A 22,491-nucleotide genomic window follows, 5' to 3' on the forward strand; every position below is an offset into this window, starting at 1 on the left:
CCCACACTATCTGTTTATGTAATAAAGATAGTTGTAAGTATGTCACAAGAAAACAAGGGAAGGAAGATCTGCATGTAGAGAAATGTGTAGAAACTGGCTGCTTATGGTTTGGACAGGTGTAGTCTTTGCTTGCTAAAAAAAATGGCTGGATAGCTGGGCCCCAAGGGCTGTGGTAAACGGAGCTTAGTGCAGTTAGTGACTGGACACAAGTGCTGCTTCCTAAAGCTCAGTATTGAGCTCTGTTCTCTTTAACATCTTTATCAACAATTTGGGTGAGGGACTTTAGTGCACTCTCAGACAGTGTTGAATTGGGTTGCAGTATTCACCTACTGGAGGGATCTGGGCAGGCTGGATTGATGAGTGGAAGCCAGAATATGAGATTCAGTAGGGTTGAGTGTTGAGTCACAACAACCCCAAGTGATGCTACAGGCTTGGAGAAGAGGGGTTGGAAAGCTTCCCAGCAGAAAAGGACCTGGAGGTGTTATTCAACAACCAGGTGAATATAAGCCAGCAGTGTGCCTCGACAGACAAGAAGCCAAACAGAATCCTGGCCTCTATCAGGAACAGTGTGACAAGCAGGACCAGAGAAGTGATTATTACCTAGAACTTGTCACCTGGAATAATGTGTTCAGTCTTGGGCCCCTCACTACAAGAAGAATATTAAGGTGCTGGAGCATATCCAAAGAAGGACAATGAAGCTGGTGAAGGGTCCAGAGTACAAATTTTATAAGGAATGGCTGAAGGAACTGGGGCTATTTTGCCTGGAGAGAAAGAGAGCCAGGGAAGACGTTATCACTCTCTACAGTTATGTGGAAGGAGGTTGTAGTGAGATGGGTGTCAGACTCTTTTCTCAAGTAACAAGTGATAGGACAAGAGGAAATGGGCTCATATTGTGCCAGCAGAGGTTAAAATTGACTATTAATAAAGATTTCTTCATTGAAAGCATTGTTAAGCATTGGAATAGCCTGCCCAGGGAAATAATGAAGGCTCCACTATTGGAGGTGTTTCAAAGACATGTGGACAAGGTGCTCAGAGTCATAGTTTAGTGGCAGACATGGCAATGCTACATTTGCAGTTGAATCTGATTATCTTAAGGGTCTTTTCCAACCTAAGCTTTTGAATGATTCTATCATTCCATATGGAACTCCTCTCGGAAACCCTTCACCCAGCAACATAATGAAATCCTCACTTCCACAGGCGTAGACATGAGAAACGTTTGCCTAGCCAACAACGCAATTTGTTACTCTAGTGAGCAACAAGTTTCACTGCAACAGTAACATTCACATAAACTTGGACAAGTTATTGAGTAAGGATGGTAATGGAACTTTTTTCCAGTGAATAAAATACTCTTAAAATATGCCAGGAATACTAAATATCTACTAACCCAATTATCTATCAATATCTCAGTCTGCTCTTTCTAAACCAGAAGTATGCCACTCACAAGAGTATCCATTATAATTAAAATATACCTCATGATGGATGTTAAGTGTCACTGCTTCTGACCTGTTCAGAAATCCACAGGGAATTTTCTTAAATTGCTCAAATGGATCTTTAAGAGAAAACAAAACAAAACAAACGAAAACTCCTTTTTGCTTCACTTTATACTGTATGGGTTTGGTTGGTTCTCACATTGTGGGTTTTTTTTTAATGTATAATTCACTAGTTGCTTGGAGCAAACATTTGTTTTCTTGGATCTTATGGAATTTGTTCTGATAGCTTTGAGACTTTTGCCAAAGGAAATGGCAGCAAAAGCAACTACCACAGAGATAAAGGGCTTGATACTCAGCAGTTTCACATTGCTATTCCTTCTGTGAAATCATTAGAGTTGTGCTAATTTACTAAAGTTTATGAACTGTCAGAGTCATTTCAAAATACTTCTTTTTTGGGATGGCATTTTTCTTGCTGAATCCCAGCAGCCATTATGATACAATAGGCAATGATAAAGTGCTCAGCTTATTTTTTTTTGTAAACATAAAAAGCAGCACACATTCTTTTTTAGAAATAATACTGAAAGTGTAGGACTTACACAACCTCTTCAGTCAGAGTTAACTGTGTAGGGCAGAGATTTGGTGGGATCAGCATTGAAAGGAAAACTTTGTAACACCTATTAGGGGGAGAATAACTTTGGCGGCTTCAGTTGTATATACAGTGGCATGAGAAGGACCCAGCTGTCTTGGCCTATTCCTAAATTGCTTGTTCACAAGATTTGTTGTTACTGTGTTGGCTTGAAAGCCTAAATTTTGCTTGCACAAACAGTTAGATTTGACCCTAGGACTGCCCTTCACATCTGTTTTCTTTCACCAAATGTTTTTATTTCTATGTATTTTTGGTCACGTTCTTGAGTCTACTTCCTTACTAGATTTGGGTTGTTGTTTTTTTGTTGTTTGTGATTTATTTTGTTTTGTTTTGTTTTTCCCCTCAGTATATGGTGAATTGACAAAGAATGTCATTTAACAAGGAACATAATTTCTTGTGTTTATTTTGGAATATAACAGTATGGAAGTTGCAAAGCCATTCCTGGAATCAGTGTCTGGTGAATATTTAATGTAGATTTTGGGTTAAGCAGAGTGCCTCCTTTGATTGCAATTGCAGAAGATGTTAGGCAACACTTGTTTTGCAAGTGTTCTTTTCCTTGCACAGGAAAAGAGTTGTCAGAATTTGAACACAGCTATACTCATATCCTATAGTGGCCTAGAAGATTTTTCAATGAGCAGAAAATATCTTTGTCATAATCTCCACGAGAATGATCAGAACTTGAAAAGCAAGGTCTGAGAGAACAGGATAACAATTGCAATAGGTTGGATCAGTGTGAAGAATTAAGCTGATTAGTAACTTGCTTCTTTCGGAGTGGTGTGAAAAGAAAAGCAGTGACCATTTCTAGGGACAAAGTAGAACTTGCAGGGGATTAAAGAAAGCTTGGCATTATCATGAGCCAGTAAAAGCAAACTTGTAACAATAGTAACCAGAGTTATTGTAATAATTATAATTTAAACTAGACAATTTTTTTTTTGCTTCTTAAAAGAAATTGACATGATTTTTTTTTTTACTATTATTATTTTTTTAAGGACTACTGTAAAAAGGTAGAAATCTGTCAACAAAAGTATGTATGAGCAAAGTGAACGTTAAATACTAAATGATCCATGACTGAAACCTCCAAAGAGCCGTAAGTTCTGTAGTCATGTAGTAGGTCTAGAACCAGCTACAAAAAGATGTCTACAAGATCCACTGAGATAATTATGATTATCTCCTGTGGGTAAATTTGCTTATGAGTGGTTGCAAACTTTTCCAGTACGTGTACAGAGAAATGAGAATCACAATAAGCTCAAGGCAGTTGTTATCACTGGGAATTTTTGTGGGCCATCTGTAGTTCAAGCAGATATTCCTCTTCTAAATTAAATAATTAGCAGTCAGTCTTCATCCGACTCAGTAAATCAATGTTAAGTAAAGGAGGTGAGTTAAAGATTTATTGCCTTCATGCTTTGCTAGAACTATCTTTGTGCTTCAGCCTGGTACTAGGTGGAAGCTGATTACAACCAGCTAAAAACTGATCAAGGAAACTTGATTCCTCTTGACCTAGAACCAGTATAGGCATAAGGTGGAATAAGACTCAACAGATTTTAGGTTCTGCCTGTTTGTGTTTAAGTTGTTATGAATTAGGTCTACTTCTGGGTAGCTTTGAAACATCTCACCTCCATGGTGTGAGGATAGAATGATCCATAACAAAGTCTGAAGCCTGTCATTTCAATAGAGTCCAAAGGTTTGTGTCCTTTACGAATGCCAGGACTTCAATAGACCTCTAAGGATGTTGCTTCTGTGGTGTAGTTTCAATATGTCTTAGGTGCAATGAATATCTTGTGTGGATGGCATTTTGATTTGGTTTCAGTGGAGCCACAATATTATCCCCCAAATATCTCACACAGTGTATGTTATGCCTACATTTCAAAGAATAAAATGCTACTGCTTCATACTATCAATTATTTCAGGTATGCTCAGACCATGGTGACCTAACTTCTATGCTTTTCAATAGAGTGTTATAGACAGTGACCATATCATCATTAAAGAAATAAAGAATGAGAATGTTGAGATAATAAGGGATCAATTTCTCCATAATAACTTCAATTACTGTGAAAGACTCTCTTTCTTTTGCTGCAAGAGACACCTTTTTTTTTTGGTAATATTTGATTCTTCCTATTTCATTGTTTAACTAAACAGAAAACTCCAGACCAGAGCCATCCTTCTGTGTATCCACAGTGCTTTTCAAAACATGACAAAAATACGCCAGAGATCAATTTTGCCTACACTGGTCAGCTGCCCAATAACATGAGAAGGGAAATAATGCTTAAAAATTCACAGAGAAGATGAAAAAGAAGAATGTGCTATAAGTCCCCATATATAAAAAAATAAGTTCTCCACTGGAACAAGTGGCATTGAGTGCACCCTCAGCAAGTTTGCTGATGACACCAAGCTGTGTGGTGCAGCAGACACGCTGGAGGGAAGGGAGGCCATCCAGAGGGACCTTGACAGGCTGGAGAGGTGGGCACAAGCCAACCTCATGAGGTTCAATAAGAGCAAGTGCAGGGTCCTGCAGCTGGGTCGAGGCAATCCCAGGCACAAATCCAGGCTGGGCAGTGACTGGCTGGAAAGTAGCCCTGAGGAGAGAGACTTGAGGGTGCTGGTGGACAAAAAGCTCAACATGAGCTCTCAGTGTGCACTTGCAGCCCTCAAAGCCAATCAGATCCTGGGCTGCATCAGGAGAAGTGTGGCCAGCAGGTCGAGGGAGGTGATCCTCCCCCTCTACTCAGCCCTGGTGAGACCCCACCTGGAGTACTGTGTCCAGTTCTGGAGCCCCTATTACAAGAGGGATGTGGAGGTGCTGGAACGTGTCCAGAGAAGGGCCACGAGGATGATCAGAGGGCTGGAGCACCTCTCCTATGAGGACAGACTGAAGGAGTTGGGGCTGTTCAGTCTGCAGAAGAGAAGGCTCCGAGGTGACCTCATTGTGGCCTTCCAGTATCTGAAGGGGGCCTACAGGAAGGCTGGGGAAGGACTTCTCAGGATCTCAGGTAGTGATAAGACTAGGGGGAATGGAATGAAGCTGGAAGTGGGGAGATTCAGGCTGGATGTGAGGAGGAGGTTCTTCACCAGGAGAGTGGTGAGACCCTGGAATGGGTTGTCCAGGGAGGTGGTCGAGGCCCCGTCCCTGAGGGTGTTTAAGAGCAGGCTGTATGAGGCTCTGTCCAGCCTGATGTAGTGTGGGGTGTCCCTGCCCATGGCAGGGGGGTTGGAACTAGATGATCCTTGTGGTCCCTTCCAACCCTGAATGAAACTGTGAAACTATGAAACTATGAAATGGCCACCAACTATCCTATATTAAACTTCTATCAGTAATACATTACATATATACAGGGAAAGCTCTCTTTTGAGTACAGGGCAGTTTATGATTATGTGTTTAAAGCAGTCTTAACAATAAATAGCACTTAACTGAGATCCAGAATTAAAAATAAACAAACCCCAAACAAAATAACAAAAAACCCCAAACAAAAACAAACAAACAAAACCCCCCACAAAACAACAACAACAAAACCACAACAACAGCCAAAAAAATGGCAAACAAACAAAACCACAAAATGCTTAAAAGTATATGGCAAAATTTGTCTGACTTATTTTTGGGCTATAGTTTGATATGATCTTTGAGCCTTTGTTAGGATGAATGTGAACTATTTTTAAACAATATCCCAATAATCTTATTGAACTGCTTTATAAACCAGTAGCTGTTCATTTTCTAGAGTGTTGTCCCAGAGTTAGGGCAATCAGATCACCGAAAGCACAAATAGAGGCAATTTGAATCTGACATTCAAATCAGACTGACAGGTGAAATCTATATAAAGGGTGCTTCAGAGATGTAATTGTCACTGAAGAGAAGTCTAGCTGGTTTAGGCCTTACATTCACAATTAATGAGCCACAAGTTTCATACTGGTGTTAAATTAGACCCTGGCTAATTTCACACTAGTCAAAAATCTGGTGTGAAATTAACCAGGGTCTAATTTAACATAAGATCTTGCACTCCAGGAGCAATTCATATGCTTCAGTGTAACTTGAAAGCATTACAGTCTCGATCCTATTACAATTTCCTTTCTCTTTTTTATAAGGACATCTTTTATGAAAGAGCACAGGACCTTAGGAGCTCAAATACATTCTGCTTCTATTTAACTAATCATTTTAATAATGCTTCTTAATGAAGCAAGCAGCAGTAATATGAGAAAGGAGCATGTGTTCTCCCCCATAAAAGAAGGCATATTCAGAAGATAATTATAGTTCACAGTATATAAAACACAGCCTTCCTTAAATTTCTTACTCACTTGTTTCTGTGGCTGTAACAGTTATGTTGTGCCAAGAAGCTATCTCTCGGTCCAGAGGTTTAGTTGTAATGATTGTTCCGTTGTGTTCATTGATGCTGAACAATCTCTTTAAATGCATGCCATGGACAATAGAGTACCTGCACAAAAGAGAAAAAAAAGAAAAATATTTCCTAATACTGAAATGTTGTATTCAGAAGCAAGGACACAGAAAGATATTGTCGGTAGAGAAAACAGAACTGTGCATATATACATATAAATGTGTGCTGCAATAACTGAGAAATCATGAAAAGTGTACTCTTATAAACATTTAAAATTCACTGCTGCCAAGATCAAAGCACTTCTTTCTATAAAACTAAATATGTCTCAGATCTATATTAATGTGATCTGAATCTGCAATGCATTATTCATTCTTACTTCTAAGTCAGGCTCACAGCAGGTGAATGACTTCGTTGAAAAGAAACAGCAAAAGTGCCACTTGTGAAGTGAATAACACTAACAGCTAAGTGGAGGTATAATGACAAATCCATTTTATCATTGCTAACATGCTCTGACAGCAAGGGAATGGGCATTAGGAAGAAAGACAGACAACTGTCTGTAATGAGGTGACACCTGTGCAGCATACAAAATCCTAAATTCAGTGCTCCTGAGTCTTCACTGAAAAGGTTCTTGATGCCTATGTGTGGACACACACATGCACATGTACATATATACGTACAATTCAAACTGGTAATGTCTAACCACTGGCCGCAGGCCAGAGATGGACTGATAAGATACCAAAGATATTAGTTCAAATAGAAAGGATATTTACTAATATTTTTCATGACATATACTTAAAAGAATTTAAAAAGGGAAAAAGACTGTTATGTCACAGTTCCTACTGGAATCTTTATCACAGAAATAAAACCTGTTTGAAAAGCTGAAAGGTGCTTACCGCTCCAGCTTGGAATTCCCACATTCCCTCTTTTATTGTACTTTAATTGTGTTTGATAAAGTCTTTCTGTCTCCTGTTGGCACTTAAGACTGCAGTTCAGATTATGTGCCACCAGTTGGACAACTCTCTAACTTGTTATTTATAGCCACATTTGGTCTGTTTTGGACATCAGTGACAGGATAAATCAAGGAACCAATAAAACACAGTCAGTGAGAGTTCTTACCAACTGAGCTAAAGGATTGATGTGTACAAACCTCTATTTTAGGGATTTACAATTCAATTTTGTCTTTTTTTATGGTATTATTATATTTTTTAAGTATAAGTATTCCTTATTCTTTGCACCTACAGGCACTTTGGCGGTTTCTATCATTGATATTCTGGTTTCTTTGTTGGTGGTGTTTTTTGTGGTTTTTTTTTGTTTGTCTTCTGATTCATGATGGATGATTTTCAGAAAATCTAGTTTTAATATTTTTTGCTTATTTTTTTATCTTTTACTTTGAAAACTGTGGTCTGTAAGGCCACACAGCTGGCTTTATATGTATGTAATTGTTATTATTTATGATAGCAATGGTTTAAAAATCAGGTTCATTTGCATGGCACTGAGCCCAATAAACATTAAAAGTGACACACTTCTATTTTAAGGGAACTCAGTGAAGCAATATATGCATCACTGGTTTTGGGACCATGCCGACACATTCACTTTTTATCAAATTCTATCTAAGTATTTCAAACTAAGAAGGTTATGGATACGCACTAGGTTAAATTGTTTCACAGGAGATGTTGCAATCATCTAAACAAAGCCCAAAACAAGGCTTTTTTTTGGAGGAGGGAAGAAAAGAAGTGCAAATATATTTTACTTATTAGTATTTTATTTAACCCATCTCTAATTTGCTAAATAAATGAATGGAAGATCATAACATATGGCCTTGCTCTGATTAAATCTTTGAAGCCTAACTATAGGCACTAATATCTATCTATACAGATAGATATTTCTGCTGTTAAGAATCTAAACACCATAAACTATTTTATGTCTCAACTATTTACAGGTTGGACTTGATGATCTTTGAGGTCTTTTCCAACCTTGTTGCTTCTATGATTCTATGATTTGTTCCTGTATCCTAGCTTTTCTAAATTGCACAGTACACAGTCACATCAAATAACTCAAGAAGCTATTTTAATTATAAACCTCATGCTAAAGACTAATTACCTGTTTTCTCCCTTAAGAAACAGCAAAATTATTTTTCAAAATTAAAAGCCTGAGGGACTCTTTTTATATACCATCTCTGTGGGGCAATCATGGTAGATGTAGGAAGCTGATAAATTTTGGTCATGCTGAGCTGAGCAGATGCCAGTGGAGCTGTTCACTCTCTCCCTCCCAGCGATGAGTCCCACTTCATATCTCCAGAATTTATTTGGTACAAACTGGAACCTGTCCAAGCACTTACAGGTTTGGCTGACGTACTCTAGCTGTGATGTTATACACAGACTTTTCCAGGCCATTGTTTAAAATACTAACCCATCTCAAAGTGTTTGCAAAGATGCACAAAGGTCATTTATGCAGATTTGGGGATAGAGATAAGGATTTAACCTCATGTGCTGGTTTTGGCTGAAATGGAGGTAAATTTCTTCCCAGTATCTTTACGTGGTGGGTTGAAATTCCCTCCAACGTAAAATTGCCAGACCAGCTCAGCTGAAAGCAAATGAAGCTAGGTTTACAAGCAGAACTACAATCTAGAAATATGGAATGCAATGAATATGTACAAAATATACAATATTTAGATATATTTAAAATTTATAAACAACACAAGAACCCTCCTGGACAAAACCAGGGGGTTATCAACAGCTTCACCCTCTCCCCCCCTCCCCCTATACACAGGACAAAGGAAAGAGAAGAGCAGAGCTTGTTAGTACTTAACCACAAGAAAGAATGCAGTCAAGGTCAGCAAGCTAGCAGAAGCTCCAGTTAGTATCTGCCAGAATGAAGCAAGTTGAAAAGAAAGGAGAGTTAGTGTACACAACTGACTTTGTGTTAGCAATCAGACCAATGGGATTATTTAGACCTTGTATTTATTTTCTTTTTTACATCCAATTGTCATTTATCTACATTCTATCGCTTTCTGTTCAAGATCTGTGGAAAGTTTTTCTAAGCACAGCCTAAAACTGCCGCACTGTAGGCTACATTTTGGGTCTGTGCTGAAGACAGTGTTGATAATACAAAGATGTTTTCATTATTGCTGATCACTGCTTACACAGTGTCAAGGCCTTTTCTACTTCTCAACCCAGCCCACCAGTGAGCAAGCTGGGAGTGCACAAAAAGCTAGGAGGGGACATGAATGGGACAACTGAACCCAAGTAACCAGTGGGGTATCCCATATCATCTGACGTCATGCTCAAAAATAAAGCTGGGAGGGGATGCCGTTGCTCAGGACCTGCAAGTATTAGCCAGCTAGTAGTCAGCCATTATTTGGGGGGTTTTGCATAACTTGTTTTTCTTGAAGTTTTGATATGCTGGTTTTGTGGGGTTGTTTTTTTCCTGTTTATTTATTTGGTTGGTTGGTTTTTTTGCTTGTTTTGTTTCGGTTGTGCTTTGGGGTGGGGGGGGTGGGGTGGGAGAGGAGGGTGTGTTCTCCTTGTCCTCTTTGTTTCTTCTTTTTTATTATTATTAAACTGATTCTACCTCAGCCCATGGATTTTCTCACTTTTACCCTTCAAATTCCCATCTCAGTGGGTGAGGAATTGAGACAGTGACTGTGTGGTCACCTGCCACAATACCTAGGCTAACATAGGCTATCACATTAAATATATGCTCAACTAATCATAAGCCAAGGAAAGGAACAGAAATAGCATTTGGAAATCCCATCTACATGTACATTTGAGGCCTGTTCACATTTTAAAATAGGTACCTGAAGGGACAAAAAGCTTCAAAAATGCTCTGAATCAGACATTGGGGCAGCAGGTCTGGTTTTTCAGGAAAATGCCCACGTTGCCCAGGCTTGTCTGAACATGTCCTGGGGTCCAAGTGGGCCAAGTGTGTGCACCTTTGGCCACGTTTGGAGAAAACTCTTCTATAGGTTGAAGTGTCAGGTTTTTATCTCTTAATCTCTGTTATCATTGGCCATCATTGTCTTGGGAAATCTATAAATACCATCCCAAAGAGCCAGTGCCTTGCCTTGCAATTGTCCAAACTCTGGGAGAAGTCACAAGCTTTGCTTGGAATCTGAACTGTGCTTCAGTTTACCCAGACAGACTGCAAGACCCCTCACCGTATGCATTGTAAAGCCCAGGATCAGACAGACGTGTCTTGCTGGGCCCAGAGATGAACCCCAGGAGGAGCTGAGAGTCCCTGGGACAGTTTCATTTTATTGGAAGAAGCAACAAGCACCGCTGCAAAGATTGCAGCTGAAGAACCTCTCCAAACAGGCAAACTTAAATTGCCGATAAGCCCTGCAAGTCTCAGCAGCAACCTCTTTTCTACAAAGCTTTCAGCTGCAAAGCCTTCAGAGACAAACCCTGTATGTGCCTTAGCCACAAGCTGCAGGAGCCAACAGAAAGTGAAACTGTGTTCCTGCAGCTTTCTCGTGGTCAACGCCATTTTGGGTTTTTTATATCCCCACATGTGCCACGTGGTACCACGATCAGTGAGCAATTATGAAATCTGATTTTTATAAGCATCTGTTAAAGGTCTGCTGCCCTAGGGAATTATAGAGTTTCCCCCCCCCTTGTGGGCAATCTCCAGCATGTTGCCAAAGTTCTCTTTTTCCTTTACAGTTTAAATTGCTGTTTGTTGTTTCTGGATTTTTGCTCATATTGTTTAGGTTGTTACATGTTCCTGCTGGTGAGGTATCTGTTACACAACCAAATATTTTGAACCAGTAAATAGGTTTTATTAATATCTTCTGTGGGGTTTTTTTTATTATTATTATTAATGAAGCCATTAATATTTTTATTAATTGTTCTGCCTATTGAATAGTAATAACCTCCTTACAATGATAACAGTACCTGACTGGGCTGTCATCATTGTCTGGATCTCTAGCAGTTACCATGCCCACCACTGTGCCACTCACAGACTCTTCAGGAATCTCCATCACATAGTTTTCCGAGGTGAAAACTGGAGGTTCATCAGCATCTTCCACATCAATTTTGACAATGGTTTTATCTTCAAATGGTTCTTCTTTCAGAAAACGGTCATCAATGTACCTGTTTACAACTTTTGCTCGAATACTGTATCTCCTCTTGCTCTCATAATCCACTCTCTGTCAAGAAAGAGAGATGTGGATTTCTTCACATTTGAACTAAACGCAGTTCATTAAGTGACGGATAATTTTTGACCAAATAAGCATAGAATTGTTATTGTTAGAAGGCACCTCAAGGATCACCCAGTTTCAAACCCCTTGCCATGGGCAGGGACACCTCACACTACAGCAGGTTGTCCAGAGCCACATCCAGCTTGGTCTTAAATACCTCTAGGGATGGGGTTTCCACCAACTCCAGGGTTAACCTGTTCCAGTGTCTCACCACCCACAATCTCAATGGGGAACAAGACATCTGGAAAAAGGGCAGCCTCCAGAAAACCCTTCCAACCACCACCACCTGCTTAACCAGCTTCCTAACATCCAGTCTGAATCTACCCATTTCTATTTTTTCTTTTCCATTCCCCCTAGTCCTATCATTACCTGACACCCTCAGAAGTTCCTCATTACCTTTCTTGTAAGCCCCCTTAAGATACTGGAAGACCACAATAACGCTTCCCTGCCTTTTGGAATGTTTAAAAAGTAGTTATTTCTAAGATATTTATTTTATTTTATTTTACTTGTTTTATGTTAAGAATACTTTAAACTATGCTGCCATTATTTGCTTTCACATCTAGCCTGGGTTTAATATTCAAGTGAAACAACACTGTAAAAGAGGTCCTCCTATAGAATGTCATCCCTAAGAAAACCAATACATTCACTCCATCACTACTTGTATTTCTGATGTAGGTATAACCTTAGTCAATGTTGTTCTTTACTCCTACATAAAAAATAAATACTTCAAATCAGTAAATCTGTAGTGGCTAAGCTAAGTATTTCAATATTTAACATCTAAAAAATAAACTCCAGAAGGCAACAATGAGTGTTTAATAAACACATAGTTAAGGAAATAAACTCCAGAAGACAAGTGTTTAATAAACACATAATTATGAAACTATTTTTGATAGTCTTTATCTTCTGTAGTAAAAATCAAGCACAGAAAACAACAACAAAACCCCCAACAAATAAGAGTAATCATGAAACCAAAACAAACCAACCAACCCAAACCTCCTTCCTGAACAGTAATAAATCCAAGTAGAAAAAAAACCCACATGACTAACACTAAATGTTAGCATCCAGGATCCTGGATTTCACTAGACTCTCTAACTCTGTCATCATTTCAGATGATGGCCTAGATGACCCTGAAATCTTCCTATGTGACTCTAAAATAAATCACACAGTATTAAAGCCTCTTACATATCTTAATTCATAAACACTTATATATTTGACTGTATTTAGTAGTGTTTTTTTCCCCAAAGTTATGTCCTAATAAAAACTCCATTGTATATCTAAAACTGTAAGGCATTCTAGCTTCAGTGAGGTTTAACAAGATGTGTTGGAAGTGAGGAAATATTGTGTACAAAATATTGATAAAGAATTTACAGATGATGCATGGAAGAATTTTTCTCACAATGGGATACACTGTGTTGCACAGATAGGAATAACATTAAGATACTTCAACCAGTGTAGCCAGCAGTAATAGGAATGTGTCAAAACCAAACCAAAAAACAGACAGAAAAGTCTGTTTCATTTTATCCCCCTAATACCCTAATCAAATCATGTAGCTTGAAGAAAAATAAATAGTAGAATCCAAATAATTAGGTCTTTTTTAAACATCCAGCTTGCTTGAGGAGGTTTTTTCCAGTGTTCAGAGAATTTTTAGAATGACAGAATCACAGAATGTTAGAGGTTGGAAGGGACCTCTGGAGATCATTTGGTCCAGCCCCCCTGCCAAAGCAGGATCACCTAGAGTAGTCCTCACAGGAATGCATCCAGAAGGGCTTTGAAAGTCTTCAGAAAAGGAGACTCCACAACCTCTCTGGGCAGCCTGTTCCAGTGCTCCAGCACCCTCACTGTAAAGAAGTTTCTTACGTGGAGGTGAAACCTTCTGTGTTCAAGTTTGTATCCATTGTTCCTTGTCCTATTACTGTGCACTACTGAAAAGAGCTTGACCCCCTCCACTTGACATCTACCCCTCAGATATTTGTAGACATTGATCAGATTGCCCCTCAGACTTCTCTTCTCAGGTGTCTGAAATCTCACCTTTTTTAATAAGATAATTCCTTCTTGAGTCTTATTATCAGTAATGATGTCAAAAACATCTGAGCTGTCTCCTTCAATGGAATAGTCCATGGCTGCGTTCTCCCCTATGTCACCATCTTCCGCAAAGACTTTTCCTACAGTGGTGCCCACAGGATCCTCTTCAGAGACACTCATATAGTAGAGTTCTAAAGAAAAATATACTGACATGGTTTAGTGATTTGCTATGGTTAATAGCTGCTGTAGCTGTAATGACCCTAGGCTCTCAGAAAGTTTTGTTCAGGAAGTGGATCTTATACAGCAACAGATAGACCTTGGGAATAGGAGATGACAATATTTCTCCTTATCATTGTGCTCTCAGCCTCACTTTAGCATCAAATAAAAAGATGAGTAGAACTAAGGAAAACCACTTCCCAACTGCATGCTACTCGTCCTTCCTGGCAGCCAAGCTTTCAGCTCCTATGTCTGCTACAAACTCCCTGGACAGAGAAGGTGGCATCATTTGCTGAAGAGTTTGCAGTATCTGTCTGCAAAGAATAATAAGAGGGGAGAAAAAAAAAATCAAGAAAAATGGCACTAAATAGCCCATTTAGTCTTAGGTAGGGCAAACTGTAAAAAAAGCAGTTTGGCAAGTCGTTTATCTCCAAAGCCTAGCAATAAAGCCAGCAGATCTGAGGTCTTTTGTAAAGATAAGTTTCCTTTTCTTTGTTTTCCAGCTTTAAATCTGTGTGCTGGAACCAAACCACCAAACAAAAAAGACCCTGAATCAACCAAACAAACAAAACACCCAAACCCAATCCTATTGTGAAAAGACCTATCACTCAACAGAGCTACAGAAGAGCTAAATTTCAAGACTTCAGCTATTTTAAGTAGCCTATACTTACGTTGTTGAAATTTAGGTGGGTTGTCATTGATGTCAGACAAGTTGATGGTAACAGTGGCTGTTGCTGAAAATGCCCCTGCTTGCCCAACCATATCTTTGGCTTGAATGATGACCAAATACTGATCTTTTGTTTCTCTGTCCATTCCAGAAGCCATTCTGATGACCCCTGAAAATGAAAAGTTGAATATAATAGCATATACCAATACTTCCCCCCCCCCCCCAACATCTGTCCACATAATATGCCTATAAGATGAATCATTTGATACAGTCACGAAGTTACATTCTATACTGTGCACGTCATAGATATCCTAATACTGGGAGCTAATAGTCATGGCATCACCTACACTCTATGAAAGATCCATTCTGCATATTTAGAGTTCTGGGAAGCAAAACACACCATATATATATCTTCTTTATCATATAGAACCATTTTTCTTCTCCAGAAATCAGGATTTGAGAAGTATTGTCACATACCTATGATTTCTCCAACACACAGACAGGAATGTCACATGACAAGTCATTGAACTGTTAACCCCTAAGTGTTCCTATCTCAATTTGTTGAATGGGGTACTCAGAATCCAACTCTTGACTTGAGCAAAATATTCTTGTAAGTAAATTAAATTGTTGGTTCTTTAAAAAGAAAAAAATCAATTTCCTATGGGAAAGAATTTGTTTAATTTAGATCTGGGAGCTATGCAAAGGATGTTCAAGTGTAGGGTGGTAGCAGTTGATCTTTGTGTTTGCAGTGGTTTTAGAGAGTGGACAGAAGCTCTTTTACCCCTCCCCCAAAACAGGCCAAAAAGCCAGGCACCAATGCGCTGAGCATTACCCCCCACCACCAGGCTACATTGCGCAGCCAGAAAATCAGCTTACTCCCACCAGGCCCCACACCCCTGTGAATAAGAGAGATAAGAGCCCACATTTGCTGGGAGAAGAGAGGGAGAAAAAAGGGAAGAATAGCCTATGCTGTCTATTTATAAAGGGGAGATGTAGGAATTATGGGATAAAATAGCAAAAGATTACATTTTTCCAGTGTCCACTTCCTGGGCTATCTAGTCCCTGGAGGACTTTTCATCTCTGTGGCTCTTAAACTTGTAACAGTGTGGAAATGAATGAAGGCATTTCTGCTTGCATAACATAAATGTTAGTTTATGTATGCTTTCAAGTTACAAGATCATTTGTAGTACCTGTCTTTGGCTCCACAGAGAAATAGGGCTGTCCCTGGATGAGACTGTAAAGCAGACGGGCACTATTCCCATAAGAAGGATCATCACCATCTGTAGCTGTTACCTGTATAACCGAAGTACCTCAAGGAAAATAAAACCAAATTATTTTTATTTTCTTGTAGAAATTATCCCATAATTACTAAACATAAACTTTTTAAAGCCTTTTATCAGATGAGCTATATTAGCAAACAGTCCCAAAATTTTACGGGAGCAAATGCCACCTTCTAAAATTTATCATTAAAACGAGAAACTGATTGTAGTGCATTCAAATTATCAATTAAAATAAAAATAAATTGTGTGTGGCTTTTCAGCACTGCATTTATGTTGCTTGAAATACTACATAGCTTAGGCCTTTCCCCCTAATTTCTGAAATGTGAACAGCGCAGCAAATTGTTTTTACTTCCTTTGTATATTCATCAAAGTATTTTATGGAAGTTTCCCGTGACAGTAAGAAAACTTAGGCACTTTGTCAGCAATAGGCCCACTGGTGATAAGGAAATTAATTGTTTGCAAGCAAAGCAGCCAAGAAATACAACAAAGGTCTGATAACATTTTTTATCCCTGAGTCTTCACTGAGCCTGACCCAGTGTAACAGTGACAGCAGAATCCCCAGTGCAAAACCACAACAGAATCAATCTGCAGAGCTTGATTTCATCTCTGGCTGGAAGTTGGTTATATCCTGGGTACAAGATTGACAGCAATCTCATGGTGCCATCAGTGATGACCCACCATTAAAAGAAAATATTCTCGGTAGCATCATTTTGTAAGTTAATTATTATTTTTGTCTTTTATTTTTTCCTCACCTAGGTTCTGCATAAGAGTACAAGTCTCTGTTCTTTTGAGGCACAGCAGGAAATCAAGACACTGTCTAAAAACTTTCTGACATACACTCACATGGTTGCACCTGTTTATCATATAGTTATGAATAAGAAATGTTGGAAGGCAAGGAGTTCCACCAGAAACATCTGGTTTATTACCGACTCAAATCTCATGCTTATCCCCTCAAAAAATAAACTAATAATAATTTCTGAGTTTTCTGTCAGTTCAATAGTTTTATTTTTAAATAGAAATGAAGGAGAGTTCCATATATAAGAATATAGTGAATTAAATATTTCAATTTTTAAAAAATAAGTGGGTTTTTTTTTCCTTTAAATTTTCTATCAATTTATTCAGCAGCACTTCAAGCCATTCCACAATGTGGCTTATCTTCTCTCAGAGTAGAAGTACACTAAAATGTTTAAATTACAACCATAATTTTGAGTTCTGTGTCCTTCAATATTTATCTGCAAGATGAAATTTCTGACATTTAGATGTATATTAGGTGTTTGTATAGATCTAGACATATATATATTGCTCCCTGCTGCTCTGCAGCAATGATAAAGAAAAAAGAGAGAGATTAATATTTAATCAAAACACTTGTATGCTGCAGGAATAACAGTATTCTTTAATAAGGTTGGAGAGTAGAGGAGCTCTTCAGCTCTGTTAACCTTATATCAGTTTTGTGGAAACGGTTCTACTGGAGGAAATTGATCCTCTAAGACAATTTAACATGGCTAGAATACATCTGTTTTGGAAAAACAAAAACAATAAAGAACTCCATTAGTTAGGAAAGAATCAAGATCTATGAATGGTCCAATAAGTACAGTCTGCTATGAATGGACTTTGAAATGGACTTGTTTACCACACCATATTCAATAAATCAGGAATAAAATCCAACATAAATATGACTGCAAAGTTACCATTTCAGCTTTTGTGCATCTCATTTAAAAGAAGAGTTATTTTCTACACAGTTGCTAACCATTAGAAAGAAATGTTACATCTAAACCAACATTTACTGCTTCTACTTTTCAGCTGGCCTGTTGATTCCTCCACAATACAGCATAAGACAGAAGCATGGAATTTGTTCAGTTGGGCTCAGTGGGATGCAGCTGGTGGATACAATGGAAAGGTAGCAGGCAGGGAGCATTTAAGTAAAGAGGGAGCTGACATGGAGGGAAGTATTAACAGATCTCCTGCATTCTCAAGAGGGAGATAATTTTTAAACTGAGGCAGCAGGAGGACACATAAAGACAAGACTACCATTGCTTACATTCTTTTAGAACAAATATTTCCCAATCACTATATGAATCTCTACATTAATATGGACTACATAGTAACACATACCACCCCCTAAACAAAAAAATACCAACCAACCCCCAAACTTATACCTCTTGACACTCCAGCATGATACAGTAGCACAACATTAATGTGAAAATGGATATCATGGCAGGGACAAACTAACTGAATATGTTTGTGTGTTTTCAAACATATACTGTTGAATATAGAAGTCTACGTTGTGTCAATACAAAGCTTAGCCCCAAATATGTGTTTTATGCAGACAATAATATCTTAAGCTGGATGATAAACATGGTTACACATCTTTTGTTTTTTATCAGATTTATTTAAGGCAAATAACCTTTTGCTGATTGCTGCATAAGCATTTTCTTTGCATTTCTGCAACACTGGTTTCACCCTTCTTAGGGTATGTAATGCAGCCCAATAGATAAACTGTAGGGCCTTCAAACAATGAATAATGGAAAATTAACAACAAGTCGTTATTCATCTTTCTAACTAGAGCTTGAAATCCACAGAAACATTAAGAACTGATCCATTACTGCATCTGAATCTTAACTATTCCATCAGATATACTGCATTTGTACAAGTTTAACAGTTATATGGAAGCCACTTAATGTAAAATTATACCAAATGCCTGAGGGAAAACCAAAGTCCTGTGTTCTCAGAAGAGAGTCCATTTGCTAGCACACTTTTCATTTACTGTGACACTTGCATATAAAAATTCTAATAAAATTTTATATCAATGGCAATAGTGAGCTAAGAAATAAGTAAAACATTCTAAATTGTTGTTATATTAGTGCATATATTTATTGATATTTGTACCTAACTTTAGGAAAAAATATCTGTGCCTGTTTTCTTTTCTTTTTTGTGGTTCTCTGAGGCAAGTGTCTGGCTGTGAATTATCCTCTCCTTGCTCCCTTAGTTCCAGACAAAATGTTTAATGAGTCTGAACTGTTTTCCCAAGTACTTCATACATTCCCTGAGCATACTTTCTGTGAGGAAATTACTAGGAGATCTCAGGTCTAGCATCAGTGAGTTGAACTGCCATTAGAGAACTCTTGAAAGCCAAGTCCAAGTCTCTCTATTGCACTGTGTCATTTAAAAGAATTCTGGTCTATATCCCTTGCTATACAAGAGGACATTCTATTTTGTTAGGGGGAAAACATTGATGTACTAAACTATTATGGTGTATGCTACAACTTTTGGTTGCATAATGTTTCTATCTACTGTGAGGTTAGAAATTTTCTTGTAAAGATTAATGCCTTGGGGTTTACAGTAAAAAGTGGTTTCACTGCAGAAATGCAGCTCCTACCATTTGAGAACCTACAGAGAAGGACTTGAGGGTACTGGTAGACAAAAATTTGGATATGAGCTGGCAATGCCTACTTCAGTCCTGAAGACAAGCCATATTCTCAGCTTTATCCTATGTGATGTGGACAGCAGGTTGAGTGAGGGGGTTCTGCCCCTCTTCTCCTCTCTGATGAGAGCCCACATGCAGCACAGCACAAGTCTTGTCTTCAAGTTTGAGTGGATGAACAAGATATCAAGGGTAGAAGTACCCTCTGAAGAAGCAGCTGATTACGTTGGAAAGTTGTTTGGCCAAAAACTCAGATGGAGAAGTCTTCAGACAAATAAGGCTGCTTGCTTGTGTCAGTGAAGAAACAATCATACACCTTTTCCCTGATAGAAGGTTGCATGAGCGAGATGTCTAGAAAATAGATTAAAAGGGTGTCTTTTGAATCTACTGCTAGTAGTGACAGTCAGCTACTGCTTCTTGTAGAAATTAGGATGCCAACTCCTCTTTAGATTAAACCTCAGATATATCCTTTTCTTGCAACTTCTGTCCAAGACAGCAGAAGACAAAGTTTGCAGCTCCCTGTGAAAGTCACTAAATCTGCTCTAAAAGCAGAATGGGTAATGCTGAACGAAACATAGTTTTTGTTGCATTTTATGATCACTGATGCTACTATGTTAATGACTTCATTAATTCATACATTTTTCAGTGGGAGATGTTTGAACTTCTCAATATTATTTGCAACAAAAATAACTGGAAAAGAAAAAGGCAGAGCTAAGTATTTAAATGATTACTGGGATTCTTTCTGTGAGATTTAAGGAATCCGATTTTCCTTTAATTTTGAAGATAGATCTTTGGAGACAGCACTATCTATAAAATGATTGCTTATGTTAGACTCATTCACACTTTGGGTTATTTTAAGGATTTTAAATTATGTGTATATACATTATGTATTTACATGCATGTGTACAAATGATGGAATCAAACCTATATTTGTCAGATGCTGACTTCACCTCATATTTGTTGCACAGGTCTATTTGACCATGTTGGGATAGGAAAGAAGAGAGGCAGGGATTAAGTTATTCCTCTTGACAGAAAAGTTATAATTCATATGCTCAGGGAATCATAAGACAGTCCTTCACAGCACATCATCTAGTTGATAGAGAGACTGACTGGTAGGAAAGAAGCTTGGTGGTGTAAACAGGCAGACATCATACATGGTATGAAGATGGTCATCAAATTATCCCCACATTGGCTGCATACCTTTCATGTTCTGAATCCACTACTTATAAGAGGGAAGCTATCCTTATCTTTGGGTGGCAGAGGGAATAACACACAGTAAAATATTAGAATTGAATGTATTGAATATACTACACAGGGTATAAGAAAGTCATGCTTAATTGTTAAGCAGAATCAGAATAAACTAAAAGATGTTGCTGATTACCCTTGAATTCAAGAAAGCCTCAGCTGAAGTCAGAGGACTTAACAGTTGACATGCATACTACTTTTTGTTCAGCTTGAGGAACCAACAGATTGTAGTAGTAATTGTACACTGAACAATTTTCTAGAGACTAGGGTGATACACTGATTGAAAAAGCAGTGAAATCTGTCAGCCTCAAAATATTTTTAGTATCAACTGGCTATAGTACTCAACCCATTTCAAAGAAATTCTTCACCAAGTGAGTCATTCCTCATTGGAATGGGTTGCCCGGGGAGGTGGTTGAGTCATCGACCCTGGAGGCATTCAAGAGGAGATTGGACGTGGCACTTGGTGCCATGGTCTAGTCATGGGGTCTGTGTTGATAGGTTGGACTCGATGATCCTCGAGGTCCTTTCCAACCTAAGTGATACTGTGATACTGTGATTTTTAAACAAGTAGCAGTTTCATCTTTGAATCACTGATGTGAAAGACAGATCTCCCTAGACTCAATCTAAGTGTGTATCCAGTTCTGGAAAAGGAATTGTATACATATAGGCATCTAAATATTTAATGTTAATCAGCAGTATATCCACAACCTTCACTTTAAGCATATGCCTTGGCAAATTTCCAAGCTGGTCATGTATTTTGCTTTGTACTATTAAGATTTTATATCAACAGAGATACCTAAACATATAATTTATATATATATATATATATATATATATGGAAATAACGAGTTTGGTTCACAGCATATTGTACCTTCAGGTGACATCTCTGGAACAGTGGCTACGTAAGGTCCATCCAAGAACTGTGGTTCATGATCGTTGATATCTCGAACCTTGATGATAAATTCTGAGTCAGGTTCAACAGGAAGCTGTGTTTTCCTATTAATTGCTTGTGCTCTTAGAGTGTAGAATGGTTTTTTTTCTCGATCCAGCTTTTGTGTCACATAAATTTTGCCATTATTTTCATCGATGGTAAAAATGCTTCCGGCTCCTTCCCCAGTCAAAACGTACTTTAGGTTGCCATCCTGCTTTTCTAAATCTGATTTCAGCTGCAAGTACAAAACAGAAAAAATAATAATAAAAAATAAGCCATGTTTTGAGAGAAATGGAATTTAGGCTTTTTGTGTTTTCATTCTACAGAGAACTTTGTCACTGGTGAGCCTTCTTGGATACTGGTATTTAAAAGAGGGCACTGTCACACTTTCAGTCAGTCATAGTTCATTTTAAAGTATTGAGCTAAGAGACATGTAAATAGAGGGTAAACGTGAAAAAAAGATGCTTCAGCCACTTTGACATAAAGACAATGAATGTATATACTTTAGATCATTGCTTTATCATCTTCCATAACCTTCTGCTGAAAACGATGCTCATTAAATATTATCAAAAATTTTATTACTAAAAATGACAAGTGTCCTCTCGAAGTTTTATATACTTTTTTTGTACTCAGTAATGGTGAGTGATGCTGTTCTCTTTCTGTTGAAATATTAAAGAGAAGAGATGAAAAGCCATTCTGTGGTTTAAGCCTGTATTATTTATTCTGAAATAAATTGATCGACATTTTCCATTTCCTTTCAGGATGGTCTGCATCCTTTGTTGTCTTGCTAAGATGAACTTTATGATAACGATTTCTCTGATGAAGCTGAACCCTGGAGACCACTGCGGTCCAGATGCATTTGTTCCTGCCAGAAAAATTGTTCTGTTAACAATATGTAGCAGTACTGTTTTAATAATAATAATAACAATTTAATTTCTTAACGTCCACATGGCATCCACATGGAAAGAGTAATTTCTATTGTAGTGTTAATACTCTAATTTTTTTTGGTTTGGGTTTAGAACAAAAGATGTCAAAATCTCTACAAACCTGGCTGATTATTGAAAAATCCGATTAATAATAAAAATAATATTCATTCTATTTCTCCTACAATGCA

General features: G+C 38.1%; 1 protein-coding gene across 4 annotated transcripts in view; it reads right to left on the reverse strand.

The window, feature by feature from the left end:
- CDH19 (cadherin 19) overlaps positions 1-22,491 on the reverse strand; it is a 118,221-nt gene that overhangs the window by 21,467 nt on the left and 74,263 nt on the right. For all 4 annotated transcript variants that reach the window (XM_068147680.1, XM_068147681.1, XM_068147678.1 and 1 more), the window contains exons 3-8: positions 21,318-21,612; positions 15,691-15,810; positions 14,505-14,669; positions 13,624-13,808; positions 11,291-11,544; positions 6,361-6,497 (exon numbers count right to left, since the gene is read on the reverse strand). In XM_068147680.1, the coding sequence (XP_068003781.1) occupies positions 6,361-6,497; positions 11,291-11,544; positions 13,624-13,808; positions 14,505-14,669; positions 15,691-15,810; positions 21,318-21,612 (1,156 nt within the window). The remainder of the gene's footprint in view (positions 1-6,360; positions 6,498-11,290; positions 11,545-13,623; positions 13,809-14,504; positions 14,670-15,690; positions 15,811-21,317; positions 21,613-22,491) is intronic.

Source organism: Melanerpes formicivorus, unplaced genomic scaffold (genome assembly GCF_026170545.1).
Source record: "Melanerpes formicivorus ecotype bairdi unplaced genomic scaffold, bMelFor1.0.p_v2 SCAF_15, whole genome shotgun sequence".
NCBI classification, from domain to species: Eukaryota; Metazoa; Chordata; class Aves; order Piciformes; family Picidae; genus Melanerpes; species Melanerpes formicivorus.